Source organism: Tinamus guttatus, unplaced genomic scaffold (genome assembly GCF_059628265.1).
Source record: "Tinamus guttatus ecotype Peru unplaced genomic scaffold, ASM5962826v1 Tinamus_guttatus_pri_ptg000242l, whole genome shotgun sequence".
Taxonomy (NCBI): Eukaryota; Metazoa; Chordata; class Aves; order Tinamiformes; family Tinamidae; genus Tinamus; species Tinamus guttatus.
This window is the reverse complement of record NW_028288776.1, coordinates 3,118,150-3,143,387: the sequence shown is the minus strand read 5'-3', so window position 1 is coordinate 3,143,387 and position 25,238 is coordinate 3,118,150. Positions and strand designations below refer to the sequence as shown.

Sequence of the window (25,238 nt, the reverse complement as noted above, 5' to 3'; positions counted from 1 at the left end):
GCCATAAATTAGAGGTAATAATTCAAACAAAAATTAAGCATAATACACAAAGAGAAGCAACATATATTTCAGTATTTCTAGTAATAAGTAAATTATAACTGGAAAAGGCCATGATAAAGCCTTTTAGTTGTTGACTGAATTAAACTATCAAATAAGATTAGCATAATCAGGCAATAAAGTAATTATCTGAATTTCAGAATTTTATTCTATTTGCCACTTACAACTATCTGTGGTAGTACAACAAACAGGATTAATATTTAGAAAATATATTACTTTTGCCATTGCTTCATAATCCTTATAAATGTAACTGTAGTACAAAAATATAGCTGGCTCTTTATTTGTCCTTGGGCCTGTGATGCACTGGTCCTGAGGTGCTCCTTTGCAGTGCAATAGAAGGGAATAGAGTTTTGCTTTAGAGATGCTTAAAGTATGTTTTAAATTGCCATGTTTTGTGTGATTTTTATGTTCTTATTTCAGCTCTTTTTTTTTTTAGTAACTAGATATCACAGATTAACTGATTTTTAACATTTTTCCCAAATACACTGATTTTTACTAATTACTCTGCCATGTAAATGCTGCACTAATATGTAAAATTGTTTTTTAAAATCTGTTCATCCATGTAGTATTTTGCATCATCTTACAGTGTTTGTGTACTGATTGTTAGAAGATTTGTCATTCAAGGAATTCTTCCTTAAAATCTGGCAGATAGATTTGTAGCATGAATGTCCCGAGAGAAAATATGAACACTCTGATTTCTTAGAGCAAATATTTTGCTTTCCCCTCAGCATGCATACTTTTGCATATACTAAGATATGCTTCTTGTAGTTTGTCATCCACTGTCTGTTTGAAAACAGCCATTTCCTTCCACTGTCTGTGTGTTTTTAATAAAGTGAATAACAACTCTGATCTTTTCATAAAGGAATTTTCAATACCCTTAAATTTACGAAATTCAGTTCTCTCAATTCTGGACAGAAGTGTACCATACTATAATTTTTAAGTTTGAATGGCTTTCTGTAGCACCTTGATCTCTACATATTTAATTGCTATTCTTCTGTAACAGTGATTTTGTATACATTAGTAAATGTCAGTCTTAACAGATGTTTACTTTGGGGATTTGGACAGCACCTGTGAATTACTGAAATTTAACTGTATTTTCCTGCTCCCATCTCAAATACGTAGCTCAAATACATTCAGAATTTTTCAGCAGAATTACATTTAACAAGTTCTACATGATTCATGATGAATAAAAATATTCTTTATTGAAACTGTCAGAATAAAATTAAAGAACTGACTTTTTTTTTTCTATTTCTCTTGCTTTAGGAATGACTGGCAATTACCTACTAACAAACCCTCTTCTTCGACCACACGGCACTAACAACCCCTATAACACATTGCTCGCTGAAACAGTTGTATGTAATGCCCCTTCAGCTCCTGTGTTTAACTCACCAGGTGTGCTTATAGTTCCTGGATAAAACTGCTTTTCTTGGCTCGTTCCAAATCCCTTCCTTTCCCTAGATAGAAACTCAAGTTGCAATATCCTAGGCTTACATTCTGAATTTCTGTCAGTTCAAGAAATACAATATTGCAATGTTAGCTTGTAAAACTGCACTATATTATAGTAATGCCTTTGCCATAACAGTATTTACCAATAATTATCCATGTTTTTAACACAGGTGGCATAAATCTTAATATACTATTACAGGACTGACACCCCATGGTCTGAGAGCCCATCTTCGAGATATATATCACTTAGAGGTATCACATCTATGCAATATAAGGTTTCTTGCTGAGAAAAACCTGCTTACGGAGCGGATTAGATAATAAAACAGCGCAAGGCATCTTGACACCTTTGGATACTGCAGTGTAGAAAATTGTATCCAGCGTCAAATAGGTCTAAACTATAGTATAGTGCAGCTTTATGGTAGATCATTTCCTTTAGGAAAATCTGGAGATTAGCAGTTAGAACAGTTTAGTTCTGCAGGAATAAAGGGTGTCATCGCTTACCTAACATTTTGCTGTTACATTATCTAGTTGCTTTTTTAACTACAGAGCAATCATCAGGAAATATCTAGTAGTTACAGTTTGATGATTACTTGTAGGATAACTGAAACTGTGTTAAATCCTTGATTAAGAGCTCATAAAACCTTGCTTCCAGTTTTTATTTCAAGTTTCCTTTTTAACTGAACTGTAGTTTCTATTTTCATTCTCTGTTTTCTTACTTTCCTTATGCTTTCCTCTAGCAACCTACAGAGAGACAAGTATGGGAGTAAAACTTAACTTTGCCTATCAAATGTAAATTTTTTCAGCATGATTTTTAATGGGCACAATTAAAACATAACTAGCGGTCATGAAGTAGACTCAGCGGGCAAGTGGTTCACAATTTGCAAATGAAATGTTTCCACATTCAAAAAGTACTTGCATACTGCTTTTTGGAAAACAACATGAGGTCTGTAGCAAATCCTATTGGTAACAGAAGTTATGCAATGCTGAAATAATTTGCTGTTTAAAACCAAAGAAGTGTCAAGCAGAAATGCTTAACAATTTACTTATTTTTTTACATTCCCACAGTAATCTTGCTACAGGCTATGGAAAGATTTTAAATGAATTACCTGATCATGGGCAACAAAATTTGCCTCATCAAACCAATTTGAATATATTCTAGCATGCTTAACTCTGCAGTATATCATAGAAAACTCATTTTGGATTATCAGATATGTTTTGTATCTGTTTAGCAGAAGTAAAAAGAAGGAAAATTATAGAATTAAATCACTTTCATGAGGGAAATGAATACCAGCATGTGGTCCATGTGTTGTCTACTTTTATAAATGCCATATGTTCTGCACAGCTAAATCCATTGCAAGGAAAATCCTGGAACATATATGAAATTGCAGAACTATAAAGTTGTTTAATCAAAGCTTAAAGAGACCTTTCAAACAACCCTCATCATGGTTTAAATCAGTACACATGGAGAAGAGTTACAGTAACACAAATAAGAAATGATTTGCAAATTACTCAAACAGGATCTATTTAGAAATTACTCTTCTGTGTTTTAAAAGTCAAAGACAAAAATTGTTTCATGAGAAAATGCAAATACTTTTTAATTGAAAACAATATGTTCTAGAGAAGGTTGAATTTTCTAGGATAAGCTGCAGCCTTAATTATGAAACAAATCTAAAAGAGGAAAATGTACAATATTTTTCAAAACAACATTTTTTCTTATACTCCTCCAAGCCTTGCATATAATGCAGCAGCCTCACAGTGGTCAGTCTCATTTCAGTACCATCAGTCCATTCTTTCTTTACTTCCAGCCATATCTCTAGCTACAGTGATTTTCTAGGATTGCTTTAACAGTCTAACTCTCCATGGTCCAGCCTGTTTGCTTTCTTTCAAAGTTCTTTTTTTTTTCTTTTATTTTCTTTGCTTGGGAAGCGCTGTGATGTCATAGTTTACATGTCTCTGTGTCTCTAGAGAAAACATTCCTTTATTGTGTTACCGAAAAAAAGCCAAACCCCGAAACATAAAGACCTTTAATCATCATAAGACTTCATTCCCCTCCCTCCCCCAGAACTTCTTTTCATGTTTCCAGCAGACTTACCCAATCTGTCATTCCTCCAGCAGCTATAAGATATCAGCCATGGCTGATTTCCTCTTCCCATTCCACAACTAATATTTATTCTTTGGTTTAATTTCTGTGACCCATACTTAGAGAAATTCCTAACATTTCTGCATTTGACTTCCATGCCCATGGTAACTGTGGGCCGAACTCTTAATTAACTATTCTGGTTCATTCAGCGCTGTCACTGTGACTGATGCAGACTGCAGGCAAACTTTGACCTTTAGAAGCCTGAGGCCGTTGTTGGCAGACAGAATATTAGTGCAAAAAATTACATTAAGTGGGAAAAGAAAAGCTGTTATTGCTTAGTAATCTAATTTGCTGAACCCTTGCTCTGACTAAGTTGCTGAGAAACTCAGTAATTCTTCATCATGTTACAATAAATCATTTTACTTTCTTTTATATATCAGCTACTCTTAGGCCAGATAGCCTGAGCAGACAGACATGATGTGAGTTGTCCAAAGTGAGTCATTCCACCTGCTGTCTATCGTGTTGTTGGATGGTGCTTGTGGGCCCTGGTCCCTGTAGTGTGAAAGATGGCTGTCTTTGTTTAACATAAATTCTTTGTATTTATCCATTTTTTTTCATTCTTTTCTTTACTTCATCTCAAAAAAAAAGGAAACAATTTTAGAAATGTCGTTAAAGTAGTTGCCTGCCAGTTATGTGGGTTTATGTTGTACATTTACCTTCAGTTATGTCTGTGATCTAATTCCCTTTTAATTTAGTGTTGTTTAGGACAAATTCTGTTAATTTTATTTTTCTAAATCATGGTGTTGTACTTCAAAATGTAGATGTTTCCAAATGAATTGCTTTGCATTACATATGCAAGGGCATGGAGTGAACAGTTCCTTGTGGAAGAGTCACAGAATTGACACTAAATTAAGAACTCAAAATGCCACTATTCCCCACAGGAAATATATGTTACTATTTTTGTAAATACATCTTTCCTATAAGGTGTGCAACTGTTTACATTTGGGAATGTGCAATAACCTAACTTTCCTTGAGTCTTACTTCCAAGTACAACTTTGTCCTGAACTACATTAAAGAATTTTATTAAGAAAGAAAAAACATAAATAAGGACTGTAAAGCACATGAGGCGATAACCAGAACTGTCCTTTTCTGTTTCAGGACATTCACTGAACAATGCCAGGGATACAAGTGCCATGGATACTCTACCGCTAAATGGTAATTTCAACAACAGCTACTCATTGCGCAACGGAGACTATAACGACAGTGTGCAAGTCGTAGACTGTGGACTAAGCCTGAATGATACTGCTTTTGAGAAAATGATCATTTCAGAGTTAGTGCACAACAACCTGCGGGGCAGCAGCAAGAACCACAACCTGGACCGCGCGCTGCCAGCCAAAGCTGTGATCGGCGGGAGCAGTAGCGAAGATGATGCCATTGTGGCGGATGCGTCATCTTTGATGCACAGCGACACCCCCGGACTGGAGCTCCACCACAAGGAGCTGGAGGCCCCCCTCATTCCGCAGCGGACTCACTCCCTTCTGTACCAGCCCCAGAAGAAAGTGAAGACCGAAGGAACCGACAGCTACGTCTCCCAGCTGACGGCCGAGGCTGACGACCACCTCCAGTCCCCCAACAGAGACTCCCTTTACACGAGCATGCCCAACCTCAGAGACTCTCCTTTCCCAGAGAGCAGCCCCGACGTCGAAGAAGACCTCTCTCCCTCCAGGAGGAGCGAAAACGAGGACATTTACTACAAGAGCATGCCAAATCTCGGAGCTGGCCATCAGCTTCAGATGTACTATCAAATCAGCAGGGGTAATAGCGACGGCTATATAATTCCCATTAACAAGGAAGGATGTATTCCAGAAGGGGATGTTAGAGAAGGACAAATGCAACTAGTGACAAGCCTTTAATAGTGTAGCAAAGAAATATTAAAGGCCACGTACAAGTATTAAAAAGACTTAATTGGCCCCATTCAGGCTCCCTCATATCTGCTTGAAGAGACAATTCTGTTGACCCTGTGGTTCTCCAGTGTAACAGGGGTGACTGGACCTTGCAGTTCTGTGAATTTTTATAAAACAAAAACTTTGTATATACACAGAGTATACTAAAATGAATTATTTGTTACAAAGAAAAGAAATACCAACAAGGTATTTTAAGATATCTTCTGCTGCTGAATTTAACAAAATTGTGAAAAAAAAAGAAAAATAAACATGTTCCAGCCATTTTACTGCAGCAGTTTGTGAACTAAATTTGTAAATATGGCTGCACCATTTTTTTTCTAGGCCTACATTGTATTATATACAAGACGTAGGCTCTAAAATCCTGTGGGACAAATTTACTGTACCTTACTATTCCTGACAAGACTTGCAAAAGCAGGAGAGAGATTCTGCATCAGTTTGCAGTTCACTGCAAATCTTTTCCATTAAGGCAAAGATTGAATACATGTCTAACCACTAGCAATCAAGCCACAGGCCTTATTTCATATATTTCCTCAACTGTACAATGAACCGTTCTCATGAAGAAAATGGCTAAAGAAATTATATTTTGTTCTATTGCTAGGGTAAAATAAATACATTTGTGTCCAACTGAAATGTAATTGTCAAGAAAAAATAATTTTAAAGAGTTTGAAGAAAATATTGTGAAAAGCTCTTGGTTGCACATATGTTATAAGCTGTTTTTCTTACACTCTGTTCATAGTACGGTAGTATGTTTAAAATGCAAGATCTACCCGTTTTCACTTATTTTTCACTGTAAACAGTGTTCTGCTTTGACAGGTTAGTTTTTATTCTTACATTTTGAATTTTTATTGCCAAAAAATAATTCGAGGAGAAATTTGTTTTAGAAGCCAATTATGCCAAGCCTTGCACAAATTTGGTATAGCTAAAAAGATTGTAACTCAATTCCCTGTTCATTCTTTAATCAGGGTTGGGTGGTAAGGGGTTAAGGGGACACTGGACACTTCTCACAAGCTTTCTCGTGAATAAAAGGTGCCTGTCCTTAAAAAGAAAAAATAAATAAAACATAACTATTACTCTTCCATATTCCTTCTGCCTATATTTAGTGATTAATTTATTTTATGACAAAAATTAATGAAATGTAAATTGTTTCAACAAAATTCTGCTTTTTTTCATCCCTTTGTGTAAACCTGTTAATAATGAGCCCATCACTAATATCCAGTGTAAAGTTTAACACCTGTTTGACAGTAAATAAATGTGAATTTTTTTCCAAATAGGTAAAATGTGCATTATTATGTACAAAGCATAATTGGCATCAGTAGTCCTTTGACCCAGCTGTATTCTGCTTAGAATGGCTTCCTTACATTTCATGGTTTAAGTGTTGAGAATACAATAGAAACTGTGTATGTAGTTCTACTGAATAGAGGTCATCATTGCTATTCAATTCCTAGTCACAATTGAATAGGATCAAGCTCAGATGTAGCAGGGCAATTAGGAAATGTACTGTAGTTTCATATATTTACATAACTTTTAAGTAAGCATTCGTATTGAAATTAAAAGTGAGGTGGCGAGCACCACCATCATATTCTCAGCAAGAGTAATTAGCAGTTAATTATTAGTGATGAAGGTATATTCTTGCAGTGGGGAAAGCATGAATAAGCAGCATTTGGGTAGCACTTTATTTGCACTGTGCTATACAAATACTCTGTCACAACAGGTTTTTTTAGACAGAGAAATAAACAGGGTGGTAATCCCCATTTCTAACAGGCTAGACAATTGCAGAAGGCAGCTGATGCCCAAACACTTGTGATAAACAAATCGATGGTAAATTTGGAATTCTGAAGTCTTCATTGCCTTGATTCCCACCTCTCTTTTGTTCCTCTCAACCAGGGCCTGTCAAATGCAATGCCAAGGACTTCCTTTGCTCAACTTCCAAAATTGTGTTTGTCCAAATAACTATCAAATTAAATGCCCTCTCATCACAGAGGCCATGTGAAATGGGTGGTCACTGTGACTACCTGTATGACAAAAGAAAAAATTAATTTGAATACATAAATGCCCTTAGCTTCTAATGTGGTTGAAATATAAGAAGTTCAAAGATTCTCTCTGTTCATTTGGAATATATATTGATGAGTCCTGGTTATCTGAACAGTTTGCATTTTGGGAAAAAAAATCAGAAAAATATTGGGGGCAAAATATCCTAATATTGACATTGTGAAAACTCTGTAAAAGTGAACAGTGGGGTGGGGGGAATTCAGCTATACCCAGGGCTCAGATAACGATGAGGTACCTGGGATGCTTTGTGGCACAGGAGCTATTTTTCTTGAAGACAAATGCGTTTTCACCGCAGGGCCCTACTGATAAATAACCCTTGCCAATAAGCTCCTTAACACTAAAGGTTATTATGTTTACAGTAGGGTCCTTGGAACATTGGAATTTAATCAGAGGCCATTTACTTCAGTAGAGATACTTTAAGATCTGAATTCTCTACAAAATATGAATTGTTCTGATTCAGAATTTACAGCCGATTCTTTGGAACAAAAATATTCTCTTGGGCTGTCTGACAATTTGGAAACATACTTGCTGCCTTCTACCTAGGAAATCATGTCTTAGGGACTCAAAATCGGGGAGCACAAGTCGTTACAGTACACATGACCTACTAAAGCCACCGACTTTCAGCAGAATCTTCAACCCTAATCCGAACAAGTGCTCCTTTGTGTCACGAGCTGTCTAACTAAAGGTGGTGAAACTACATGCTGGAAAAAGGTTTGTAGCATTGTGACCTTAAATATATATTCAATTGCAAATGTAACTAGTATTCGTAAAAGAAGAACATGTAGCTGATGAACCTAAGATGAAGCAGATGAACCTAAGTATCATAAGGGAATTCTTTTGTTAGCTTCTTTGTAACGTAGGTGTTGCTTTTTAGTGAGTCTCTTTTTTTTTTCTTCTTCCCTTTTTTTTTTTTTTTTAAGCTATAGTAGTGAGTGTCCTGTGTTTAGCCAGCAGCAATACCTTGGCCAGTACCTTGTCAAATTTCTGTTGGTGTAACTTCTCAGTGAAGTAGGTTACAATACAATTATATAGCTGACAGTTTATTGTAATTTCTTTATATTTTCTCTCACGTTCCTGCCATCATGTCTCGGGATCAGAAGGACAGAAGAATTCAGAGGAAGAGTTCGAGGCTAGCGGAATAATGACAGCAGAATTAATGGAAACAAGTGTTTCTTCAGGGTCATCAGTTAACCAGTTCCCGTGGTGGTGCCAAGGATACTCTGCTATTTTAGGCACTGTCTTTCAGATGAGCTGTAATTTTCTCATGGCTAGTAATCTCCTGTTAGCGTGAACCTTCCTGGCTCACTCCAATTCTTCCTTGTAACTTCAGTCCAGTTATATTAATTCCTACAAAAGATTAAATGGGATGTGCATTTAGTGAACTGTTGTATAATGGTGCTATGCATTGTTTAATATAAGATACATCTCAATTCTACATAAGTGAACCATAACATGAAGAGATGCAACACTGGTAATACCTTTATAGTTAAATTAACCTTTATCTGTGAATTCTACAGTGCACCTTTGCTTTTAAATTGGAAATGAAATTTATTAATAAAGTTTACATATAATCACTTATGTAGGTAATAAAAGGTGTTTCAAACTGACATAAGTTATGGATAAAATATGTGTCATATTTTATGCCCTAATTTTTAAGGCACTTTTCTTTCTGACAGATGTTAGCAGAACAAAGACAAAAGGGACAAATCCCTGTGGATTGTTTTCATCCCACTTGGTCTCAAAACTGACAAAGTTGCATCATATGCTAGTGTAAAGTTTTATCCCAGGAGAAGATTACTTTCTCAAACAAGAGAAGCCATAGGTAGACATATACATGTATGGATACAAACACCAGGGTTTTCAATAGCTAAATCTCAGTAGTGGAGAGCAGTGGAGAGTGAAAACACAGCTGGGACACAGCAGTAAGGTTCTCCAGTTCCAACTCTACTATACCCCTACGGCAACACTCACCCCAGCAAGATCATGGTGGAGCAAACCACATTTTTTTTTTTTTTTAAGTAGACATTGGCAGTCACCCATCACACTTACGAAGGGTGCTGCTACCAGCCCAGTGAGCATCCTGCACTTACCCCACACATTTAGACTGGATGCTGCTGGCATTCTGACTCTCCAGCCAGGAACCGATCACAGGTTGGACTCCTTCTCTATGTGAGAGAGAGGAAAGGTCTTCTTCCTTCACAACCCCAGAGCAAGAGGTTTATGCCTCCTGTTTACATAAACACTTAGGCAATTAGTAGTAATTCGATTAAGCAAACCTGTTCAACCATCCAGCTCCAACAAGAATCTGCAGTAAAGGTTCATTAGGACCCTGTCTGTCTCAGCACAGTATTTGATTTTTTTTTTCCACCCAGTAAAATACTTCATGCGTCTTTTAGAACAAGAACCTCCAAATCCCTTTATTCATGGAGGATAAATTCTCAATGGTATTTCATTAATTCATGCCTAAGAGGATTAACATCTCTTCTTACTGTATTATGTCATCATTAATCTCAACCTCTCCCCATCAACGTTCCTGGCATGTGAAACAGATTACACCACACTGCAGCCGGAGAGGCCACGAACACACCGGAAAATGAGACCTGCCCCAGCCCAGCAGCCAGGAGACTTTAAAACACTGTTCCACATAACTCACCAGCTGCTAAAGTCGTCAGCACCAGCTCCCAGGCTCAGGGAGATCGCAGTTGCAGAAGTAACATTTAAAATAGGTGGGTTTATCAAGCAAAGCCTTCTAAAGTGCATGTAGTTGTTAACCGTTTCATGCACCACTCCTGTGCACTGGGGTAGGAGTTCTGACCCCAGTGCCAATGCTGTGCTGCAAATGCATTTGATATCCAGCTGCTGCCAAGCTGAGCACAGAAACCTCTTCCCACGTTAAGAGGCCTGATCCACAGCCAGCTTAGGATCTGTGCAGGCATTTTTAAAGGAAAAGCTGCTTTCTGACTGAGTAGCTCAAAAGGTCTAAAAAAAAATCTCTATTGAGTTCTCTTGTAGTGTAAGAACAGCTTTAAAATAACTTAACACTGCTCAACTCTCAGCCTTGGTGATTGCTTAGGAGAACGAGCCTCAAAGGTTAACGAGGTTTCTATGAAAATAATGCATTTCCATTCACTTTAAATAGATCACTTCTTTGCTCTCTCTTTTTGCATTAGCAGGATAAATAGCAATTGACTAGCTCATATTCTTTAAACGACCCATTGTTTTAAATACTTCTAGTTTGCTTCCTATTACTTGACTCCTTTCTAAACAAATTTTTGTTTTCAGACTCCTCATGTCTCTAACCATTTAGTTGCTGGAACTACTGCAGAATTACTTTTTGCCAAATACTTTGAGAGAGAGGGCAAGCCCAAAATTATGGGTGAACTCTTACCCAGCTGATCCATAGGTAGAATTGCATTTTCGTTTCCTTTTTTTTTTTAAACACAGGCTCATGTTGCCTGGTGTTTTCATACTATCCCTGCCACTCACACATTTCCATGCAGCTGATCATAGCAAGTAATGACCTAAGTAGTCACAGTTAATTGCAAACCCGGCAAAGCCTACAAGTCCTTCCAATTACCCTCTGAATGTGCACCCAACGCTGTGTTTGCCGGTGTTGTATTATTTCATTTGTCGTCACACTCCCCATTTATTCATTTTTTTTTAACTCAGGTCATTCACCATCTTCCCTAGTTCTGATTAACTGGAATAATTTTAACAGCCAATGTTGCCACCTTTCAGATAGCCTGCTCATCTCCTTCTTCAGATAACACCACTTTTAACAGTGTGTTAGGGCACTGTACTGTTAACCTTTTGCCATGATAAAGAAAAAGATTAAAAAAAAAAAAAAGGACCATTTAATCCTGCTCTGCCTCTCAGTTTTTCATACAAAACGACTTAGTGCTCACTTCCTGCATACTGGCTTTCTCTAACACTTTCTTCATGTGGTTATTTTTGCAAGGATTTTTTTTTTTTTTGGAAGTCCAAATAAATTACATCATGTATCCTCCTACCCACCCCCAGCTGCACATCAACTAAATCTTAGGCTATTAGCGAGGCACAACTTTCTTGCCCTGAGCACTTTCCCATCCCTTCAGCAACGTTTCCTCCACACACACACACGTGTCTCACTACTGAGCTGCTCAACAGCAGGCCCAAGACAGCACTTGGGTGTTCAAAGTGAAACCTCCCCACCAGGTGCATGACGCACCAGTACGTGGGGCATGAGCTCCTGTGCTGAGGTGGGCCGAGCAAGGCGAGCGCCGCGAGGCGGCACCGTCGCTGTGTGTTGCAGCTAGGCCAGTCCTGTCTGCAGATGAGGCTGGAGAGTGTGGGAACACATGGGCAGAGCTGGACGTCACAGCCCAAAACAACCAGTCTCATGGCACATGGTGGGTCACGTGAAGGTGGCGGGAATTACCATGCTCCTGGGCCAGCCCTGCTGCCCATAACTCTCTGCTCCCCAAGCAAAATGGCAAAAGGCTCTTGTGGCCTTCACTGTCTGGGCTCAAGGAATCATGGTGGCCCTCAGGACTCCTTCCACATGGAAGCATGGAGCAATGTGGTGCTCAGCACTGTCCTTCATGGGCCACGGATGGCTGGCATGGAGCTGCACTGAATCCTTTGCAAGCAGCCTCCTCATGGCTGCGATACCTGGGCCATGACTCAGGGCTATACAAGAAATAGTGACGTTTTTGAACATGCTAAACATTGCCTGAAGAGCCTGAACTTTTTTTTTTTTTTTTTTTTTTTTGGGCTATTTCCCCTTGGAAAGTGAGGGTGAGCGAGAGTACCTGGAGATGGAGGAGAGAAAAATAAAGGAACGTTATGAATCAAATGCAGTACCAAATTAATTTTGTCTTCTACTGTTTGCCTCCCTTCCAGTCCCTGCAGGTGACACGACAGAAAAACCTCACCGCAGTCCATCTTTCTAAGCAATTCAACAAAATGCTTCAGTTTAGTGAAACTTTTCTAGCTCTGTGAACATGTTAGCACATATTTACAACCTAATTAATCTAATAGCTCAGGCAGCTCACAATATGCTTTCAGAAAGCAGTCTGGCTATGTATCATTACAAATGTAAGGCTTGAAATTTTCATAACCGGATTTAAGCAAAATAGCTAAAGTGAACGAACCAAAACACTCCCGCTCATGCGGCCGCGCTATAAACAAGCAGGTCAGTGCAAGGGGGCTGCCTGGGCACTGATCTTGGCACAGACATCCCACACACAGCCTTAGCCACATGCATCTGTTGCCAGAGCCCCACGCACGTATCTCTCGGCAAGGAGCTCAGCCCGCTTTCCCTGTTCACAAACACCGAAACGGCTCCCAGTGCAGCGGCCATCCCGCCTCTCTCGGCATCCCGGCACCGCCAGCGAGCAGGGGACACTGCAGGGGCCTTGCAGGGCTCAGCAAAAGTTTGCTGGAGATTAGCCAACACTTTGGGGACCAGTTGATCTCCCCACGTCAAGATAAGAACATGCTACACGCTGCTTAGAGTTATAAAAGTGCTCTAATTAGGTCGACTTGATTATTGTTCTGTGGTTTGATAGATGCTGTATTTAAAGTAATTTCAGATACTAATTTTTAGACCGTACTTTTTGTGAACTAGTAAATCAAGCACAATTTATTCATGGACTTATTCTTTTCTTTCTTAATGCCTATTCCCTCTGGCTTGTAACTTTAATTAGAACCTGATATCTGTTCATATTGGTAATGGTAACAGTTGTCACCAGAGTGCAGATGCACATATTCAGCTCATATTGCCACTTTGACTTTATACTTAAACCTAACAATCTTTCTAGCTATACATCTGAGAATATTGTCCATTAATGCTTTATTTCACTGCCATCCTGAACTCCAGACTCTAAACATTAACATTCTGATTATTTTTTAACTATCCAATAATGCCTTTTCTAAAGAATAGAAACTTACTTAAAAAAAAAAAAAAGAAAGAAAGAAAAAGAAAAGCGTTTCATTTGGAGATAAATATCTGCCCGAAAAGGTTATTCAGCCCATCCAGATTTCTCTTTTATTACTATAGATTTTCCCAAGGCAGTATTGTTTCTTGAATAATTATCAACCTAAGCAATTGTGTGCTAAAGAAGTAGGCTGATTCACTCATTAAACATACGCACAGAAAAGCTCTTGGTTTCCCTGGTAAAACAAACAACTCCTCCCTGCTCTTCATTCCTCAATCATTTCCTGGAATATGATGATTATGTTGAAATGTAATCATTTAATATTTGATTTGCATTTACCAGAAAAAAAATAAACTCAGAATATATTTTTATGGAGCAGAAGAATGAAATAGCATCTACAAATTTGTTCAAAAAACATTGTATTGGTTCATTTTCAAAAGCACTAATGTTTATACAGAAAATTTCTATTCACATTTTTCTACATTTGACCACAACATTTAATTTAGTCTATTTAGTACAGTGGAAAACCTGCAATAATTGGGGTAGAAGGGGGTAGGTGAAAATTTTATTCAAAATATTTTAATGGCATAGAGGTGAAAATCCAGAATGATCTGAATTCTAGCCACATATGTTAATAACATCAGAATCTTAGGAAGTATTATAGGACTCGAATAAACAATTTTCTTTTAAATTCAAAGAAAGGGTAGTTGACTGATGTAAGGTTGACTGGCTTGCTTTGTTTCTTTTTTTCTTATCGTAAAAGAAAGAGAATGCTCTAAATGGTCTTTTTACTTGCACATAAAAAGTTCGCGCTCTCCAGCTCCTAAAGGTTGACTAGTCCAGGTTATGACCAGACTTTATTTACACACTGACTTACAAGTTCAAGACATTTAAGGGGAGTATTCCAGCCACCACTTGCAATTTAGGGAGGTTTCAAGAGCTTGCCAACTTCATCTTTAGATTAAGTTTTGCTTCCAATAGAAACTACGCTCTATTTTACTATGATGTGCTATACAAAATTGGATCTATTTCATATTTTTTTCTGGTTGAATATATCAGAAACAGAACCGCTTTCAAGGTCTCTTATCACTACAAAGATACATGTAGGCTGCTCTTGAAGCGAGCAGCACACAGCTAGCATACTTTGGCTATGTAAGAGCCAGCAGCCAAGCAGGGAAGTGGGTTAAGCAGGCATCCATTAGCAAACCCTGAAATGAAGAACAACACTTTTGCATTGACTTATGCACCCCCATGGATGATATGAAGTTGCATTCAGCCTAGCAAGCAAAACTGCCTTCAAACCACAGCACCATTTGCTTACAGGAAAGCTATGTTTCTCCTGCATAAATGGTAATGATGCTCAAGTAAGTGCTCTTCTTGGGGACAAGGTGTCGCAGATGAGTGCAGAGCGATGCACTTCACTCAGAAAAGAGAAACTGCAATATGTTTTATTGAGGATAGAACGCAACTCCACAAAGTTGGTTATAAATTGACAGTGATTTGACAAGGTTCGATTGCAAGGTTCACCCAGGTATTTACTGCATGGAGGACAGGGTCAGCTGAAAGTGTCAGGTAGACTCTCCCACTGAGTCATGAGGTTCTGAATGGACTCCTCACTTTGCTTTCCAAACTCCTCCTCAAGGGCCTGGGTGCAGATGGAGCCAATCTTAGCTCTAAATTTGGTGAGCAGTTTACAGCTAAAGGATTATTTAGCAGAGTTTGCAAAGGAGCCATTGAAGCCCCAAGGCTCGGTGGCTCATTGAATCCGAGGCTCAGGCTGGACCCCTGCCTTGCTTTCCAAAATCCTTCACAGAGGTGTGTGGATGCACCTGTCCCAGGCTTGGTCAATGGTTTATGGTGAAAGGATTATGTGCATGATCAGTCAGAGATACAACTTAGCAACATTGCCTGAAGATCTGCAAAGTTTCAGCATGCTTTTAATCACTTACCTAAGACCTGCTGTGGGCAAGGATCTCTCAACCTCGAAGAGAAACCTTGAGAGGCATCCCTGTCTGAGAGGAGGTTGTGCAGTGCAGCTCCTGCTGTGCAGGAGAGCTCAATGGGCTCTGAGCTGAACCCTATTTATGGCAGGGGGCTGGGGGAGATCATGGACTCTCAATCACAGTTTGCATTCTAGATAGGTCTTGGTGCATACTCACTCAGCCCCTCTCATGCTGTTTGTTTATGGGGAGGTCAGGTTGAGGGGGAGAGAAAACACATTGCAGGGAGAAGGGCACACTACCATATAAGAGGAAGAGTTTCCCTCCTCAAATATTTAGCATTTCATTTGTCTTCAAAAATGGGATAAAGAGATGATGTGCAATATCTCCATGTGAAAGGATGGATTAGCATGTGGTTATATCTCCTTCATGCCAAAAGTAAAGTACAATAGGGTATGGCAAGAAAAATTTGGTAGCTCTAAAGGCTTGACAGTGTTTTACCACGGCTACAAATCTACTCACTTGTGAATTCTGGAGGCTTTCAAGGCTATCTGAATTATCAAGATGCATTGGAAGCATCTAACTGAAAAAAAAAAAAGGTCAGTATTAACAATGAAATTTAATCCTGTGGCTCCTTCATTTGAAAGGAAAAAAAAAAAAAAAAAAAAACCTACTTCCTGCTAATGCAGGGTCTCTCAGTATTTTTGCTGAAATACTGAATGCTTTTTACAATTGTTCTACAATACACCGGTAGTGGCAGAGCTTGAAGAATCTGCCTGAGTAGGTTTTGACTCCACTTACACCTGTATGAAATGAGCATAATTTGATGGAGGTCTGTGGAGTTAGCCCAGACCTGCACCAATTAAGGAGAACAGAATGAGGGCTGCTATGCAGTCCTGACCATTTCCTGTCACTTAATCTCTGTTGCTCATCCCCTCTGTTTCATTACCTTATCGCAGAGCCAATGCTGTTCCACATCCATGCTTCTTCTTGTAGCAACCCTGGTAAATTGAATGCTCACTGCTTAATCACTTTTCTCTCAACAGGTAAGGAATAATAAAACAGCTGGGGGAATAAATGACAAGATTCAGTGCATTATTTTCTCTTAGGAAACAAGATGACTCAACCACTTGTATTTATGCATATTCAACTTCTTCCCATAGTGGAATGACCTTAAGACTAAAGGAATCCAGTTTAACTGGTCCAGTTAGTAGAAAATAGTGGATACTGTACAGTCCAGTTTCAGCACTGACTGTGAGGAGAACACAAAGAGATAGGAACTTTTGTGAAGTACTTCTTGCTGCCATGTTTTATTCACTACTCGGCACCAGGTTGCGGTTCATAACAGTAAAGCCCAAGGTGAGGCCATGGCTCCAGCTAAACCAATAGCACAAGTTGATTCTGACTTCAGAGAGGTTATGTTTTCTGTTCCGAACCATTAAGAAGACCTTCCTGTATGAATCAGTTTGTTGATTCTTTGACTTGAGTATTAAAAATAGAGAAATTTCATTTTTCAGCATGCTTTCGTGCTGCTGACAAATGCTTTGTTTCTCTTCACTACCTGTAACCTTGTTCCTGTGTGTATCACCCCCCAATAAGTGCTGTTTCACAATGGAGAGTGTATGCAGCTCCCCACCACTAGATCAATACCTGCCTAAAAGTATTTACTCACCAAAAGGGCCGTGATCCTTCTCTTTGTCTCTTTTGAACTTCTGTTCTACTCTTATCTTTTTTTCCCCATAAGTTCTTCTTTCACTTCCTGCTATTGCTTGTATGTAATAGGACTTTTTTTTCCCTTTGCTCTGACCTTTATTATAGTGTACACACACAGTTTATCCACATCTAATCCTAAGGTTGGTCCAGTCCTGAAGTTGCAGCTGTTCGTTTTAAAATGTTATCTATAAACAAACATTTTATCTTCAGTTCTTGTTCATTATATCTTGAAAAAAGACATGAGTATAATGATCAAAATAGAGAATAGGGAAGACGACTGAGAAACATTTTTATAGAAACAGGAGGAGAAGAACAAGTAACACATAGAGATAATCCAGGCTATATTGGAGTATGATTGAAGTTATTGTATCTTATTTATGTGAATACATTCAACTAAACAACTTATATTCTGATTGCAAAGGCTGAAGTGATGAAAGAAGTTAAGGCTATTAAATAAGCTCTGGAGAGTTGCCTGCAATATTTACAACTTTTGGAATCCTTCATTTTTTCTGCAGTTAACTGTCCTCTGTCTTCAGAGGAGTTTGTGCTTCAGTCTAGCTGCTGGAAAACAGACAAACCATGTTCACTGTCTGGACTTAAAACCTGTTTTCAGAAAGCTGCATCCAGAGCTTGGTTGTTCTCTTCTAGTCCAATGAAGAGTTTGAGATATGGCAGGAAAAATAAGGCTTCCTTTCAGCAGCTCTCGGTTGGCTCCCTGGTTTGAATCAGCTAGAATAGATTTAACAACGGATCCCTAAGCTTGGGAATTAATCACTTACTTTTACAACAGTTCTGGGTACCTCAAACACTGCCAGTGTCTGTCATACTGGGCCTTGGACCAAACATGACCAGATTGCTTCGTTTGAGAATGAGTTCCAAAACCAAGGAGGCCAACCACAAAAACCTCTGTGATTCAAGGACTTCACTAAGGAAATTTGGTCAAGTGCAGTACATAATAGCATGTATTTTCACATCCAGTGTGATACCTAGTAATAAGAGAGCTAGCCTATATAAGAGGATATCTAAGGTGGTGGATAGATATCTACTCACAATCGGACTAGATATACTCTTATCCCAAACACTTTCTTCTACAGAGATATTTCCCTGAGCTAATACCCAAATACTTTAAGTTTTATGTAATATCTATCCCACCTGAGAACTTCTCTGCTCCCGCCTGTTCAGACAAAGAGGTAGTGATTTACATTCCCAATCCCCAAACGCATATCTGTGCTCCAGCCTCGCTTTTCCTTGTGCTGATTTGCTTTCAGGGCTTATTAGTCTCTATTCTACTTCACTTTTGCAGAGAAGTTGCATCATTTACAGCATGGATTTGGACATGGGACATGACTTTGGAATCAAATCTGAAGCAAAACTTTGTCAATGTTAAAGGGTAGGCACTTTAGCATACCTCAGAACTTGACATAAAATGATAGCTTTGACAATGCTGTCTTACATAATGCAATGCATTAATTAACTCCCGTTTGTAGATTTCTAGTGGCAGATACCTATTTCAAACTTAGCAACTAGTCAGGTTGCCATAATTACAAGGAGTGCATGGTGCACAATGTATGATCAAAAGCATATAATACACCTGAAGTGTAAAATGATCCAAGAATAAAACTCAAATTGATGTATTGTTTAGTTATTGGTAGAAATGATATATTTATAGCTGCATCCAAGTAGTTTTAACTCTGAAGTGAATGCCTGTATGTAATTTTTGTATTTTTTTGCATGCTATTCTTTTTATAAAAAGAAGCATTTGAAACTAATATATTGAGGCTTATGCTAAGGTATACTATTGATGCTAAGGTATATTTTCACTGCAGGCAGGGTGGGAGGTAATGAAAAACTTTTCTCTACACATGTCAAATACCACAATAAATAAGCACATAAAAATGTAACCCAACCAAAGCAAAAGTCAATTTCCTTCTCAAGCCACTCACTGTAAGTTGATACATAAAAGCTGAAGTGGCATCAGTTCTCCTTTTATATCATACTTCTAGAATCCAAAGACAACTGCAGTTGATGAGCATATTGCTATTGATTTAAATAGGCTTTGGGCCATCTTTGTGCTGTTTTTCCTTCAGCCTCTTTGTGTTCTTGTTTGTTACTCACTTGTTATAGCTCATCTACAAGTGTTGACTGCGAGCCTTCTTGGGAAGCAACTACAGCTTTCTCTGTAGGAAGAGAAAAGACAATAGACGCTGACATCCTAATTAGCATGCTGAAAATCTAATATAAACATAAACAATAACGTGGCATCGTCTGCATTCATTGTCTGGCACTTCAGCAGCAAGGGCTGAACAGGCTCCCTGTCTGCTCTAGCCAGCGCCACAAGCAAAGTTCATTGGTTCAGTGAACTGGCCTGAAAAAGAACAAGCAAGGCTGGTCTTCTTCAGTGCAGCAAGAAGGCTAAATGGCACTAATGCTGTGGGGGCTGCCTTACAATCTGTCTTCCTATAAGCTGTGGGAAAAAAAAAAAAAAGAGAAATATTAAACTTACTCCATTCACATAGTAACTGGCAAAAGAGAAATCCCTGATTTCAGAATTAAGCATCATAGCTCAGCCAGCTTGAGCGCCTGTGACTCAAAATTTGAACCATATGTAAGAGATTACACAATCTATCTATAGGCCACACAGGGACAGACTTCAGTCTTGCAGTACGTTATTAACACTACATTATTAATGGAATTCAGTAGGTTACAAGCCGGTTTGTCCATATTATTTCAAGGTGACTGCATTTTTATGTAGCATGTGCCTAACACCATGGGTACAATTACTACTACCATGTAACTTCAGTTTTCATGGGTAATTAATTGATAAATGGCAGCCAACTCGTTCTTAGTCACTACATAAGTCCTTTATTAACACATCTAATTCAACAGAGTGGGATACCACAAATCATGGCGAAGGACAGAGAATTGCTTCGTTCATTTTTGCACAGTGACTTTTGCAGGGCTCAGTAACAGGGCACAGCTCATTGCCTTCCCTTACAGGATGGTATCTGTATTCAGAAAACAAAAGAATAAAATCAACAGACATCATTCTTCTCTCAGAGTAGCTTAAAATTACTGAGGAAAAGGATAGGAATCTCAGAGGCTAGTCCTAAAGGCTATTCGGTGTCCTTGGTCCTAAAGGCTATTCGGTGTCCTTGGACCTGTACCTGAAGAAAGGAAATACACAGAGCAAAAAGAAAAATTAAGCAAGAGGAAGTAAGATGACAAGACAGAAACAAAAACTGCAAAAGAAGAAAGAGAAGCAAGGAGTTTAAAAAACCTAAAAAATTAATTAAACTGTTTTGCTTACCAAGGATTATAATTTTAATGATTCATAAAAACAAGCACAAGTATGCTGCCAAGGAGAGATTTAAGCCAGAACAGGTAGTGGCACTGAAGAAAGGATCAAAAAAAAAAAAAAATCCTCTTTCCATAATGCTAAGAAGAAAGAGCAGGTGGAAATCTTTACTGCAGATAATTTTAAAATAATCCAATCTTGCCAAGTTTATAATAGAATAGTCCAATAGAGTTAACAAAAAACTGCTGTTCACTTTCTTTAAAATCTTAATTCCATCTCAAATCTGAAAAGGGCTTGCATAGAAACACTTCTTTGTTACACTGGTGGTGCTAAGAATAGGTTCCCAACAGCTGCATGAAACTAATATCCATATCTACTTCTGGAGTTACACCTGCATGAGGAAGTGGTGAGATTAATATGTGTAGTTCTAAAGTGTGTTAGAATTGCAATCCTGGTGGAGGAGATTACAGACCATGTCCTTCCCTGTAAAAAAAGAGTCTACCCCAAATTGTCATCCTATACCAGAAGAAAAATCCAAGGCTCGTCTAACTGTCGTTTATTCTAAAATAAACTGATTTTGGTGTCCTTCTGTCAGTTTGCAAAAGGCATCTGTTTGACTGTGTTTTGGGAAGAATGCCAAAATGACAAGGGAAGGTTTTAAAATGTGCCTTTAGATACCTAAATGCCTTTAAACTATATCACACAGTATTTACAGCAGTGAAAAGCTGATGGTGAAATTCCTTTCTGAGTGGTTACTATGGTGCTGCTTTATTAATCAGAAGTTAGAAAAAGCTGGGCTTGGTTCTAGAAAGATAATCAGGCGCCCAAACAACATTCAGACTTGTTTAGCTTTCTAATTATTATTTTAATATAAGATAAATAAACAATAACTCAAGAGAGTGATTTTAATACTCAATACTTATTTTCTTTTTGTTTTTTACTATAGCATGGTAAGATCCACAGTGTTTTTGTTGTTGAAGAAAGGTCTAAGCTCTGGAATTTCTATATAAAAAAGACCAAATACAGAGGAGCTGCAGTTGCTTTTTCACTTCTTAAGTGGATTTTGAATTATTATTATATATTACATAATACACATTATTATATTTTATACATTACATATTATATAATGCACATATATTCATTTTAATATTACATAATTTATTATATAAATGATATTAATATTTTAAATATCTTTAGTCAGATGTGATTCAGACTCTCTTCTCATATCCACAGAAAAGTTTAACGTGTATTTGGCGTAACTCACAAGTTACTCAGGCTTTTGAGGAGCACAATGATCATACAGTAGAAAAATCTCTCTCATTATCTTTTTTTAACTGCTTTTCCAGAGTTATAAGCTAGATACTTTTATTAATGTTTATTTAGTTTAATTGTGCTTGTTTTATTTAACTTGTCCACAGAAAGCCCCCTTCCCAACCCGCTCCTCACCTCCCACCAAGGTGGTAAATCTGTTGCAATATGTTCTAGATCAGAGGCTGCAAAGACATAATAAGCACCTATCCCAAACCAGGGATTCCATTCCTCTGGTGCAGTGTTCTCTTAAAACAAGATTTTAAAACAGCTGCTTTCCATCAGATCCTTTGCAAACTTTAGCTTCAAGAACAGCTGGGAAAAAGCCACATCTCAGATCTGCACTCATAGGACAAATCTCCAGGGTTGTCTAATTACATTTGTGATTTTTCTACCACAGTAAGTAATAAGAAGCAGCCAAGCAATAAACAATGAGAAGAATTCTGTGTTTTTACATCAGCATCTAATGTCATTTTAGACCCTGTTTAAGCTATTTGCCCAGAGAGCCTCCCAGTGAGACTTCTGAGGGCCATTCTAAAATGCAGAGCACTTCTCACTACATACTAATTTATTTATACAGACAACAGAAAATTATGATTTTTTTTGTCATAGAGTTGAGGCCATGCTCTTTAAAATATTAGTTACACACAAAGACAAGGTGTGTCTGATGATTTGAAGGCATCAGTAAGTAACACTGCTCATGAAACTCTCAACTTCCAGACTTTCAGACTGCTCATATGATTTTCTTTTACCTCATCTTAGAACTTCTTGTGTCTCAGCCATTTATCTGTTAGAAATACAGCATCCTAACAGAATTAGCAAACAAAAATGAAATATTACATCCATTGCTATTTCACATTCAAATACATTATCAGGCTGCTTAGCTAACTAGTGAGCAAGGAGATAATCTGACAATTCCTTTTATGTTTGTATTTAATTCTGTAGTTCAAATTGGCAATCTTATAAATTATGAGTCTTAAGCCTTGTTTAAGCACACATTTATTTTTTTCAAGCCAAAAAATAATTAGTCTTATTCTCAATGTGTCAGCAGCTCTTTATACAGCCATGCACAAAATAGGAAGAGTCATTGTCATCAACAGGAGTTACAGGCAGAGGAGGGGCAATAGATAACAGATACGGTGAAATATATATATATATATATATAAACATTAAAATATAGAAGTAAAATATAAAATGTAACCAATAATTTTCCAAGAGTACTCTCCCATTCAAAAGAAAAAAAGAAATTATCAGTAGCATAAAATGAATAAGTTTGGAAAGAAAAATAATACTCCATAAATGTGCTTGTCTGGATAAGTGGGAGTTCAGGAGCAGCTGTGAAGGAAAAGATAAACGATTCTGCCTCTCTGCTGCTGAGAAAAGGAGCTTTTGCGGACCCACAGCTTTATTTTTCACCATGAGGATGTTTTCCCTCTGGGAAAGATTTGCAAGGTGTCCTATTACCACCCTTCACTATAGGAATGAGATGGAAGAAAACGGACTTTAATTCTACCAACTTCTTGACAATCTTGATTCACGTCCCCACCTTCTCTCCCCTTCTACTCTATAATTTTAGTCTTTACAGTTGTGGGGAAAAGAAGTTGGGAAATGTGACCTGATAAATTTTTAAGACAATTTTGGGTTGCAGAATAAATCCTAGGTCAGATCTATTGATTATTTGGCAGTTGCTCCTGATAGTGTCAAATAGGTGAGGAAGACAAAAACTCCAATGCTTGGAAGCATTTTAAGAAAGACTATTAAAAGCAAAACAAACTGAGACAAAGGAACAACAAATGTTTCTGCAATTTAAAGTAATGTCTAGGCAGCTAAGATACTCCAAAGGGGTCAGCTATTCAAATGTCAGGATGTTTAAGCCCCATGTAGAGTCCAATTCAAATCTGGTAACTCAACTGAGTCAATTAATTAAGTTTCAATCATTCTTACTTCTGTTAACTCTGCAATGCCAAACACAGCTAGAAGAGAATAGCTGGACTATACTTCACATTGTAAGTTAGTATTGGAGCTCTGTGTCACTTGCAAGAATTAGACTATTGACAGATGCAACTGAAAATTCCCCCCTCCTATATAACTATGCAGCCAGATACAAATTGATCTTTCAATTTTAGTTTCTTTGGTAGGAGCTAAAAAAAACACATTGCCCGTGAGAAGCCATGAGGCTGAGCCAGACCGAGGGCCACTCCGCTTCCGAAGGAACCCTTCTGTTCACACAATAATCCTGCTGTGATAGGGACCACGCTGCCAGTTTACCTCTTACTGACTTATCGGAGGTGCCTATGCCCTTGCAAATATCACCTCATGGTATTAGCTCTGTTGCCAGAAAAAGAAAAGGAAATCTCCTCAAACAGCAGAAGTTAACTTTTCTTAAGTACACAAGTTTCCAAATGATGCCAGTGACATCCAGTTGTCAGCTGCTGTAGCAGAAAAATGTCATGGTCTGAAAATCCATTTTATAGGAGTAGTACTCTATATTTCTTAGCCACAACTGGCCATACAACATTGCCTAAGAGGTGATGTTCATCGCATGCAGGTAGCTGATATAAGTCTAAGCAGCTTTCAAGTCCCCTTCAGTACAATCATTTAACTGAGATTCAGTGGTACATAAACCTTATATAGGCTGTTTACACAGGACTAACATTTATTCTACACATAAAATACAAGCTTTCTGCAGAGTGATGAAGGAGGTGAAGGAGAAAAATACAGCAAAGATCAGATATGAGGACAGCTCTAATTAATATACACAGAAGTGTAGCATAACATACAAGAAAAAAAATTACCCTTTGGAGACTGTAGATGGTGGTTTATTAGCAGTTTCAGAAAAATGATTTTACACTTTAAGGCATCAGCTCAATAGTCTCCAGAGTCAAGGCTTCTGCTTTCACTGCTGAGCTGCTGTTTGGCTGAGCGTTACCATTTCCAATTTGATCCTGCCTGAAACAGAAGCTTCCATGGTTGGCAGCACTGAAAACACAAATTAAAACTTTGAAAAATTGTATTAGCAGGAAACATTCACTCTCACATATCACTGCTTTGTTTGTTTTCAAGTCAGGCTTCCTCAAGTACTCTTGATTTAACTATTTACCTCCTAAAGGATTTACCATTTTTTTTCTTAAGCAGCACCAACTCAGGTTCTCCATTACTGCTGACTTTGGAGAAACTAAAATGATTAACAGAACTATATCACATGACGAGCATGTTCCCAGGATATGCATATCGGGCACACTGTGTTTCCGTGAAGAATTGCTACTTCTGAATCAAATAGCTTATCACTGGGAGCTGGATATCCCTATTGCATGGAATTTAGTGGGGTAAGCAACTCTAACGAGGAACACATGGCATTTATTCTGGCAAAGGTCCGCGCTACAAACCCTGTCCTGCTTCTGATACTACTATCTTAGTCATCTTTGTACAGCATGACACTGCAACACAAATTATTTCCTGGATTACAGA

The 25,238-nt window shown here is 38.1% G+C and overlaps 1 protein-coding gene across 14 annotated transcripts in view; it reads left to right on the top strand.

Annotated features, from left to right (window-relative positions):
* ADGRL2 (adhesion G protein-coupled receptor L2) overlaps positions 1 to 6,815 on the top strand; it is a 121,183-nt gene extending 114,368 nt beyond the window's left edge. For 5 of the 14 annotated variants that reach the window (XM_088526029.1, XM_088526028.1, XM_010213222.2 and 2 more), the window contains 2 exons: positions 1,321 to 1,449; positions 4,742 to 6,815. In XM_088526029.1, the coding sequence (XP_088382155.1) occupies positions 1,321 to 1,449; positions 4,742 to 5,496 (884 nt within the window). In that variant the 3' untranslated portion in view covers positions 5,497 to 6,815. Of the gene's footprint in view, positions 1 to 1,320; positions 1,450 to 1,673; positions 1,756 to 2,240; positions 2,396 to 4,023; positions 4,077 to 4,741 lie in introns of those variants that run through there. The other 9 variants (XM_088526031.1, XM_088526032.1, XM_088526038.1 and 6 more) reach the window with 4 other exon arrangements.
* Positions 6,816 to 25,238: the final 18,423 nt, after the last annotated feature.